This window comes from Manduca sexta, chromosome 18 (genome assembly GCF_014839805.1).
Source record: "Manduca sexta isolate Smith_Timp_Sample1 chromosome 18, JHU_Msex_v1.0, whole genome shotgun sequence".
Taxonomy (NCBI): domain Eukaryota; kingdom Metazoa; phylum Arthropoda; class Insecta; order Lepidoptera; family Sphingidae; genus Manduca; species Manduca sexta.
The window spans coordinates 11,613,682-11,625,161 of NC_051132.1; the positions used below are offsets into that span (position 1 = coordinate 11,613,682).

Consider the following 11,480-nt stretch of genomic DNA (forward strand, 5'->3'; position numbering starts at 1 on the left):
TTATGCGACTCATTACGGATCATGAATAGAGTAGGATGACCAATTCAAAGCTCTGGATAGAATCCTCATTGGTTATCGATAGTAGTATTACTTATAAAGGACGTCTTATTTATCATCATTGTTTTATTTATTTACACTTCATAATATACAGAGAAGTATATAGGTGGACTTAATGCCAATGGCATTTTCTACCAGCCGACCTTAAGGTGGTGTAGAGATAAACAAGATAAGATCTTCTCCAAATATCTCTATACAGTCGAGTATAAAATCTATGCAGTTGAACTAAGGTCCTGTTCACCCTGTTTTTCTGTATAAAAATTCCTCTCCCGTCACTGGTTATTTACTAACCCTCTAACACAGATTCAGTTTGAAACATTCGGTTTTGGAAAGCAAAGCAAGTTCATTTGATACGATTTGTATTCGTCCGACGTGCCGTCCGGCACACATTGTCCATCCTGCTCAATTTGTTAGTCTTCCGGCTTGGTCGTGATAGAATTTCGCGAAATTAGACCGCGTTTTCGGGTTAATACATTAAAAGTGAAAAAAGTCGGTCAAGAGCGTTGTGTGAAATTTGATGATCTTTTATATTGGTATTGCTATGTTTTTTTTTATTGTCTAGTAAACGACTTTTAACTTTCATTGTCGTTTAAGTTGGTAGTATTACTCTCGGTGTCGTTTAAAATACTTTTGGGTAATAAGCATTTTTGTTGAGAAAGATGTTTCCTAGCCAAGATAACTGTTATGTGTGGAATTACTTTTACTTGCTGTGTTGAATAAACGTATACAGACTAAAAATAATCTTGATTGATACCTCCAAATGTATTGTAGAATAGAATAATATTATCGCTGCATTCACATTACATAAGTAATTTGATTGGTATAAGATATTAAAATAAATTAAGTATTAAAGTTAATCAGTCTGAAGATTTCGAACTTATTTATTTTCAGATTTAAAAATCGAATGTAGTGGCCATTCTATACTATTAAAAAGTATATTTATCTGCAAAATCTGGTTGTTCTCTGGGAAGACCAAATATCACACTACTTTTGGTCAGTTAGATTAATTATCATGGACATATTAAGTAATACCCACGCGCATAGTAACACTAACAATGAGGTCGCTTTAATGAATCAAAATTAAGGTCGACCCTTTGTATTGCGCGGAAGCGGGAGCGGATTTAATTATACGCAGATATGAAAAGGTGAAGTAGTAGAAAGATGGTAAAAAATCATAATATAATTATTAGAACAATACTGACAATCCACAAGACTATTTAAAAAGCATTATGCTACCGTAATTCCTAAAACATAATGCAACTATATTCTGCACGACCGGAGTACTGGAATGCTTATTTAAAAAAAAGATAAAAGATGAAGTGCAGAATCTACTGACAAAACATAAAACAATAAATTGTTCCTTTTCTAAAGGCAAAAGCGGTATCATGATTATATACTAAAGTATTATATAAACATGGTCCGTAAGTATTGACTAAATATCCTTACATATTATAAAAGAAAGTCCTGCGCCCTGTCTGTCTGAACGTTTTAATGCGCACAAACTCTTTCATTCGGACGAAGCCCCGAGCAAAGCTTGTTGTTATATATAACTTCGTTAAGGTTAGATAACTCTATTATAGATTAATAAAAAAATTATAATAATAAAACAATTTCATTGTTACTACGAAAATCTACCAATATTCTTTTCTAATATTAATTTTGAATTTAGAAGCCTATCCCACCTTGAACATGTAATATCAAATAGCTAATGATCTGATTATTATGCTCTCCGCTCAGTCTATCGCTCCGCTTATGTGTAAATTGTGGTTTTACAATCCAAATTCGCGAGGATATGGAGGGCGTACCGTTACCCGAGCCTTTTGCGTAACATATTTATACGCGCTAACTTCGTCGCGTCACGATTTTCGACGTTTTTTGACACATTTTTGTCGCAAGTTGATGTCCCATAGCAAGTTCTTGTTCTATCTCGGTCTAATTTACATTGATAGATTAGTTAAAATTACAACTAAATTATAAACACTTAAAAACTTCAGGCATTTGAAGCTATTTGGCCGTTACAAACTTTTTGATTTTGATTTTGAAGGAAAGAGTCTGTTCTTACCTTATTACAGTGTTGTGATGTTTATTAGCGATGATGTTTACTTAATAACAGTTTCGTTCGTTTGTAATATAATTTAAACCATTATTCATATTATTACAGTCATTATCATAATTTAAAGTGTTAAATTTTTCATTACCGTTTTATGCTTTCATAATGATTGTTCTAATACCGATCATGTAATTTCTAAGGTGAAATTTTATAGAGATCATCTAGTATATCAATTAGTATTCATTTTACCTATTCAAGAGTAATATAAAAATAAATTACAGTGAAAATCTAATTACTTAGAAATCTAAGATATCACATTCGCTTTGTATTACAAATTGTAGATACAAAGCGAATCTGTATAACTCTCACTGCACCATATCGGTATTAGTAAAACCATTTACTGCATAATGAAAATGAAAACCAGTGTTTGTGACGTGAAAATTTAATTTCAAAATAATCGCTGGAAAAGTAGCAGTAGTTTTCCGAATTAGAAACGTTACTTTCCACGCAACAATCTGACCAGATGACTCGGCGGTACGCTGGCCGAGTTAGACAAGGTAAATATTAACATCACAGTGTGAATTTTCACCGTACATGAATGAGTTTTTATTGTGGGTGGCACTCGCGTGAGAAAGTCGTTTCGTGAAATTATCTGGACAATTGTTTTGTTAGTCTTTGCTGATGGTATTTTAAGCACTGCTATCTGTATTTAGATGTTGTTTTGATGATCGCAAACTCGTCAAAGTTAATCATTACAATTACCACATATATATCATTTTAATATAGCTACAAGTATTGTCATTTAAATTTTGTTTCAAAATGACAGTCGTTTATATACTAAACACATCACACATTAATACCCGAAGAGGTATGCAGAGGCGCAACCAGGGCAACCACTTTTCGCCAAGTATGTTCCGTCCCATGATGTGATAGGTGGCGAGCTTATCGCCATATCGGGCACAAATTCTGGACTCCGGGCTAATACTGAGCAGAAAAATCCAAATATCACTTTGCCCGAACTGGGATTCGAACCCAAAACCGCAGATCGCTAACGTACCGCGCATGCAGTACAACTACGCCACCGAAGCACTCACTAAACAGTTGAACGAAAATATATAAATCTAAAAAAGTAGTGAAATATATATTTTTTGTTTTCATGCATAACAACGTCCATTTATCGTTATGTCTTCCTTCATTATTATATTTGAACACCATCGCAATCTCTCGCGCAGGATAAAGCTTATTAATCGAACCCTTCAACATATAATAAAGATCTGTTAACTTATTTTAAATAGAATTAATGATAAACTGTCCAGATATCAGGATGTCAATTAGGTTGAAAATTGAAGAGAAACTTTAGTGAAACTGGACTATATAGACAGTAAGCATGTTTGCTTTTACGAGCGAGTTGTAAACGAGATTATTATTTTTAATGACGCCAAATGGTAATTTTTGCGGTGCTTCGTAATAGATAATTTAGTAGAAATTGAACGTAAACTTATCTTTCATGATTTGGATGAGATGAAGTTCGATATTAACTGAATCATTTCTAGGTTTTATTATTATTAAAAAAAACATTGATAAATATAAGCAATTATTTCAAACAAATTTGTATGCTCGAAGATAAAATAAACTTCTATATTTAACAAACAAATCTTGTTTTCGCAGAAATTTATGAAGAAATACTCATAAACTACATTTTTCTTTGCAGATTCAAGAAAACTCTTCGGAGGTTACAGAATAACGCCATCCTACTGCAAAGCGAGTCGAGCTGCTAAATTCAACAGAGGGAATACAATCTGCATGTTCAACCATGAATGCGTCCAAAGAGGAGGCGAAGTCGTGGGATCCTGCATGGACGGATTCCTCTTCGGAGCGTGCTGCCAACTCAAATCCGATAGCCAATCTCATATACCTAAAGGTCCTGGTATCGTAATGACCAGCTACTTGGATTATCCTGATGCAGAACCCACTGACGATTATGATGCAGAGCAGCTAAATGCCTGGCATAACAGCTTCAAGCCAGTAGTCACTCCAGGCTATAAACCATCAGATAAAACTACAACAGCAAAACCAGCTGAATATACGTCTGGAAGTGTATCTTCTGAGATTATATCTGAAGGCTTCAGTCAGATAACTAATACGTTATTAAACAGCCCACCTAGTGATAGTAATTACGCTTATATCAAACCCAAACCTGACTATACACACAGTACTATAAATCATGCTGGAGCAGATACTATACTGATCCATGCAAATGGAACTATTGTTGATGATGTTGCTAGACCTTCAGATTTCAGTGTACAAATATCGTCTATGCAAACAAAGCCGACAGTTGCGCCATTGACAAGTTCATCTCCCCCACCTAAAGTAGGCTCAACACATCGTCCAATGAAACCTGTATTCAAACCTAAACCAATTAAGACGTCGACGGAAAATTACGTCATGGTTTCAACAATTACTAAAGACACTCAAAAGCCAGATTTACCACCCATCGTCGAAACGTCACCAAATATAAAAGATGTGACTTCTCCCGCAACATTTGAAGTTTTAGAGACAAAGTCATCACCGTATCCAGATTCGACATCATCACCTGTATCACTCAGCACGCACTATATGTCTACAGGGCATTACGTTACCTTGAAACCTTCTTCATACTCTAGCAGTCCAGTGTACTCTTCTACTGTAGGTTATTCAAGTTTAAAACCTTACAGTACTAAAAAGCCTCACTTTACAACAGCAAATAGCATACTAGAGGAAGATAAAGTAACTTTCAAACCATTCTATTCGTCTAGTCCCTCATCCACCAGCCAAGCTATAGAAGCGTTTAACAAATATCCCACAGACCCCAATGATTTTGGTGATAAGATAACCACGTTTAGCTATGTTACTTCAACTACGACTTCAAAGCCGACTACCACGACTAAGAAGCCGCCATCAACTAGTTACGTAACAGCTTCTAAGCCCATGCAAAGGCCCGCGTCACCAAATATACCAAGCTATGATCCTCAAGACACATTCTCCAGTGTGACACCAACAGTGATAGTTTTAGGCAACGTGCAACCATCAAAACCTGAATCTGACGAAATCAAGGAACCCCAGTTTGTTGAAATATCTCAGGAGCCATTCAAAAAGCCAGTTAGTCAGATAACGGTTAACAACCACATAGAATCAACAAACAATATTTATATGGGTAAACCACCGCCATCACCACCTCAAACTTACGAGAGACCATCTTCCCCTACCGTTATTATTACACCAAAACCGGCACCAACGACACCTTTCCCTAATAAGGGATCGACACGACCAGTTCCAACTACTACGACTGGCTTTGATCCCGAATATTACTTCCCGACGACTTCAAAGCCGGAGATTCAAACTTCGCCTGATGACTTGATTAATTTCCCACCGGTGAGAAATCCTATGCTTAACGCCACTGGGTCTAATACAGCTTTGTATAATACAAGTATAGCTCTGTCCGACAACGAATTAGATCTTCTCCATGACGTAGAATTTACAACTCCGACTTGGCATGAAGATGATAAACTTAAAGACAAAATGAATATTTTCGTCAACAAAATCGTCAGCAGTCTCCAAGGTACTTTCCAGGAATTGCACGACATTGTGATCTTGGACAAAAAGCAAAATGTAACCGTTAATTCTGCGACCACGCAAAAGCCAAAACGGACTTTGGCAACGACTAGAAGACCAGCTGTGACGACAAAAAAGCCGACAAGATTGACGACTACGACTAGAAAGCCGCCGGTAAGGACGACGAAGAAACCAACCAGGCTGACTACTCCAGCTAAAAGAACAACCACCCCAGCTCCTACTACAACAACAAAAAAGCCAGTTAGTAGAGAACATGATATTTTTTTAATTTCTCAGAATAAGCTATAACTTTAAATTTTTATTCGTGTACGATTTTAACACTTGTACTATATTATACAAATCAAAAGGTATTGTACTCTTTAGTTAGCAGAAAAGTTAAGTAGCACGAAATCAGATTAGCATTATCCAAAATTAAAGTAGCTAATTCAAGTACATTTCAGCAAATGAAATGAAACTAAAATTGTGCAGGATTTATTACATAGGACATGTACTCCGGCCTTTACTGTGTCCCGTTTCAGGTGACGACTACAAAGAAACCAAAGCCCCCAAAAAGGACGACTACTACCACCCCGACGCCGACTTCAACGGTCCTAGCTGATGAAATAACCACGGAGAACTTTAATGACGAAGTTATTGATTATGAAGATAAAAACTGTGAGTTCAAATCATTGTTTTAAGTATTTGCCAATATAAAAAAAAGGCTTTTGGCAATTGGTATCTACAGCATTTATATCCGTTGGCAAGATAAAAAAGTATACTGTAAGCACTACGCGAGAACCCAGCTTCTCAATTGTGAATGAATTTTTAGTATCTGGCTGGTAAGCTCATTCAATCCATAAAAGCCCTTCAATATAATAAAATATGTAATATTGATTTAAACAAACTGAACTCAATAACAGTTAACATAAATAGATCTAATTTAAACATTTAATGTTTCCAGTGTGCGGAGTTCGGCCGTTTATAAAATCCAGTCGTATAGTGGGAGGGAAGAATGCTCGCTTTGCCGAGTGGCCCTGGCAGGTGTTGGTGAGGGAGTCGACGTGGCTTGGCCTCTTCATCAAGAACAAGTGCGGCGGAGTGCTGATTACTAACAGATATGTCACCACGGCCGCTCATTGCCAACCCGGGTAAACCCATACGTAATATTATAAAACAAAGTTCCCAAAAGCTGTCTGTTTATATGTGATCAATTTTTATGAAATTTGATACAGAGATAGTTTAAGACCCTGAGTAGGTTATAAACTACTTTCTATTTCGGGAAAATATATAGTGGCGCCTTTATCCCGGAAAACTCTTTCACAGGCGAAGCCACGAGCAAAAGCTAGTATATATTAATTTTATAATGATAATAAAGATTATTCAATAAGCACTAGAAGATTTAGTGATGAAAATGTCGTGAATTGTGTGGTGTTTGAACAGTCGCTTCTCGTTTTATCATTTATTATTGTGAAAAATAAAAGTGGTCTGAAATCAAAGATACTCATCAGAATAATTAAAACATAATAAACTAGTTTAAGAGAATGTCAAGCATTTCTGTTTCGTATTTAATCACTCGCGTGTATTTAACATTAAGTATGTAGAGTTCGAACCACGTAGTGAACGAAATAAGTGCATATGGGACTTCCAATAAATAGGTAGTTAAATATGTACTTGGTTTTATTATTTCTCTAATTTACAGCAGATTAAAAAAATTAATCAATAAATCTAATTTAGATGTTCCTCATTCCAGATTCCTGGCCTCCCTAGTAGTGGTGTTCGGAGAGAACGATATTTCGACCGACAAGGAGCCGAAGCACCCTGTGTCCAGGAACGTGCGCCGCGTAATAGTCCACCAAGACTACAACGTCAAGACCTTCGAGAATGATCTAGCGCTGTTGGAGTTGGAATCCCCTATTAAATTTGACGCACATATTGGTAAGTTGTTATTGACTCAACAAATAGACGCTTGATAGGTTTATTGTTTCTGCCGGAGTTAGCTATCTCGGCAAAAACAATTGACGCCTTTTGCTGGAGAATTTTATTATGCTCGCAAAAGTTATTTTGAACACTGATTGACATTTAAGTCTGAACACACGCATCCAGTTTGAGCCTGTGGCGGCTCCTGGGACCTATGTCACGTTCCCTAGCATTTAGCTTCACGGATGACTGCTCGGATACTTTTAAATGCGATCGGAAGACCATTTGTTAGTAAGTCAACGGGTGTACCGTATTGATAGCCTTTATTATGGTACCGTTTCATATATTATCGCCTCTAATCCGTGGCAGCGTACTTTATGTGACTGAAAAAACACATACTAGTTGCGTAGAATTTAATTTGATCATGAGCTCAACTTTATCATGGAAAAGAGGTTGGGCTAGTAGTACTACTGACATCCATGCTTCATAGTTATAGACTTATGCTTACATAAGAGTCTTCCAGAGTTATTTTCTAAAGTCTCAAAGTCGATCAATGTCCTAACTTTGTCATAAGCTGCCTGGATTTAAATTCATAAATACAATAATTAAAGAAATAAATAGAACGGTTCATAGTGCACTGTTCTTATTTCTAGCTATTTAATATATTTTCATTATAATTAATATCAATCTAACTTTATAAAATGTTTCACTAATTTCATCATGATTATCATCATCATTTATCAATCTAACCCCATCAAAGTTCTCAAATCTTGTGTTTTTTATTTCTTGCTCTTTAATGTTTGCCTTATTTATTTTGCAGTGCCTATCTGTATGCCGCCGGACTCGGCGGACTTCACTGGCCGCGTCGCTACCGTCACTGGATGGGGACGAATCAAATACGGTGGTGGAGTACCGACTGTCCTACAAGAAGTACAGGTGAGTAATGGAATTCCTGGAGAGGCAGAAGCGTTATTATTCATCATCATCATTTCAGTTGAAAATCGTCCACTGCTGGACATAGGTCTCCTGCATTGAGCGTCATAGGGCCGGTTCTGGTCCGCCCTCATCCATCGGACTCCGGCGACCCTCACCAGGTCGTTGGTCCATCTCGCAGGAGGCCTACCTACACTGCGTCTCTAGTGTTATTACTGTAATAATATCGTGTTATAGGCCTGTTTTGTTCTCTTGAATGCCTTAGATAAGGTTTGAAGTAGCCAGCAGTTGAAAAAGATTTTTGAATATTATAAAGGCGAGCTGATGTTAGGTTAATGATAAGTCGAGGATCTGTATTTATTTCTAATAATATTTGGTGTTGATTACATTTTTCGATAGGACTTACTAAACTTGGTATATTTAGTACTACACAGGCCAAGATTCTTGATTGTGAAATAAGCTATGGAATGTCGTCAGATCTGATTAAACCAAATACAAACGGAATCATTCTCATCCTATTTCATTTTGAAGAATTCGCTGCTGTATCTTCGTAATTCAAGGTCAACCATTAATATTTTAGTATGATGATGCTACACCAAACTCAAATAAAGGATTTATCAAAAACCTATTTGATTTTGCGGGCTTCCCCTCTGCATTTTCGAAGTTTAAGGGCCTATACCAATTAGATTCAAATGCGAACAAACCGAAGTTATACGAAATCGAGCTTGAAAGTAATAATTTAAATCAGATAATAGGGTAAAAAATGATCAGTGGCAAATAGATATAGTCTAGGAGTCACTTTAAAAAATAAAATTATTACAAATTAGAAGACATTTTGATATTTTCAATTGATCCATAAACAAATATAAAAAGGAATGAATGAGAAATATTTTTGTTTTTCATGCATGTAATAACTCATTTTGTCACAATGTTCATAGGTACCGGTTATAGAAAACGAGGCGTGTCAAGAGATGTTCTTCACGGCAGGACATAAGAAGGACATCCTGCCGTCCTTCCTCTGCGCTGGATATGCGAACGGAGAGAAAGACTCCTGTGAGGTAAATGTTAAAACAGCTCTTAATTGGTATCTATAAAATCAATAAATACATTTAAAGTATGTCGGTACCTATATGAAACAATGCACAATGTTCTTATCGTTTTAAGCTATTACTTTTGGACAATCCGATCTTGAAGAGATCTTAGAGTTTTGGATTTAACATGTGTTAGAAAACAAATTGAGAGTTTACTTGAAATATAATGATATTGAAAATAAATTAAAACCGTACCTACATAAACATTGCACACTCCTGTAGGGGTAGGCATAGATATAAATTTCGTCTATATTATTATTAGCCTTTTTATATTCTATGTTGTTCATTATGTGTATGTAGTAAAATAAATGGCTTATGTTAGGTCGCCTGTAAAGGAGACGAAAGTAAACCACAATTACACAAATTCTGATACTGTCAATTAATCACTTTTTTTCTCAGGGTGACAGTGGCGGTCCGCTAGTGATGCAAAGGGGTGACGGGAAGTGGGAACTTGTAGGAACAGTGTCTCACGGTATAAAATGTGCTGCACCCTTCATGCCTGGAATCTATATGAGGACCACCTTCTACAAACCCTGGCTGAAAAAGATAACTGGAGTTAAGGGATAGATAGAATATTCGGAGTAGTGGTAAATATTACAAAATGGCGGACAAAGTAAAACGATTTTGGAATTGGCAGATATACACATGGTGGTGTATATTTTTTTTTTAAATTGTGTATAAAAAGATAGAATGTTATAAAATTATCTGATATGTTAATATTTTGGGATAGGAATTGAAAACCAAGATAAGTACTAATAAGTAATTAAAGGAAATACCAATTTATTTAGATTTTTATGGACTTGTAATTTGAATAACTGACTTTTATGACAATGTCATCTTTCATATTCTTCGTTTAAATGTAAGATTTGGAGTTGATACTGTAACTAAAAGAATTATTTTAATGTAAAAAAAATGTTACACTATGTTAATTTTATTAAAAAAATATAACAGCTCTCTATACATAAAATAAGTCTCCGATTCCAAGCGATAAATTTCACGCATAAAATAACCGCAGCGTTAAACTGCTCAAATGAATATAAACGCATTTAAAAATCTTAAAATATAGTCTTAATCGTTTAAAATACACATTTACATTAATAATTTTGTAATTTATGAAATATTTAATAGTTTAGTCGAGATTGTATGTTTCTTTAAATACGAAAATATTGTACCAATTAATGCACAAATCCGACAATTAAAATAAATATTCCCTAATTCATTTACCTAGCCAACAGACTCCGGTTATTATGCTGCTCTTATTTAATTAGCAATGATTTTTATTTATTTATGGTTAAGACTGTATCTTGTAATATACAAAAATGTATATTTGTTAGTGTTAAAATTTTGTAAATGAGATGCATTTATTTATTTATAATTAATACTTAGTTTTTAAGACTGAATTGTAGAAATTGTTTGCTATTTGTATGAGAGAATACTTATTTATTTTACTTAATAAGTACAGATTAAACGGATCGAATAATAAAATCTAGCCATTATTTTAGGCTTAACGAATTGAAAATTAATACAACTTATCTTATTGTAAATAATAAACGAGTTTTAAAAAACGCAGCGTTTGTAATGATGTGGTATCGCAACCTAATGTAAATTTATTGCTCAACTGCACATAGTTACTGACACAAATACCAGCTGATATCGGCTCAATTAAGATTAATATAAAAAAAATTGTTAAAAGTTATGCATTTATTAAATGTTTTAAGGAATTCTTGTTTATTTATTGTTTTTCTATGACCTTTGGTGACACAATGCGAGTATTTGAAGTTGCAGTAGTATTTGGTTCATAATACTTGGATTATATCGAAATATGAAGGGGCGAAAAATAT

The 11,480-nt window shown here is 35.1% G+C and overlaps 1 protein-coding gene across 1 annotated transcript in view; it reads left to right on the plus strand.

Moving 5' to 3' along the window:
• The window catches only part of LOC115441648 (serine protease filzig), a 29,933-nt gene extending 18,563 nt beyond the window's left edge, over positions 1-11,370 (plus strand). Inside the window, exons 2-8 of the mRNA XM_030166508.2 lie at positions 3,819-5,959; positions 6,238-6,373; positions 6,660-6,846; positions 7,449-7,633; positions 8,436-8,551; positions 9,487-9,606; positions 10,039-11,370. Of these exons, the coding sequence (XP_030022368.2) occupies positions 3,819-5,959; positions 6,238-6,373; positions 6,660-6,846; positions 7,449-7,633; positions 8,436-8,551; positions 9,487-9,606; positions 10,039-10,206 (3,053 nt within the window). The 3' untranslated portion in view covers positions 10,207-11,370. The remainder of the gene's footprint in view (positions 1-3,818; positions 5,960-6,237; positions 6,374-6,659; positions 6,847-7,448; positions 7,634-8,435; positions 8,552-9,486; positions 9,607-10,038) is intronic.
• The last annotated feature ends 110 nt before the right edge of the window (positions 11,371-11,480 follow it).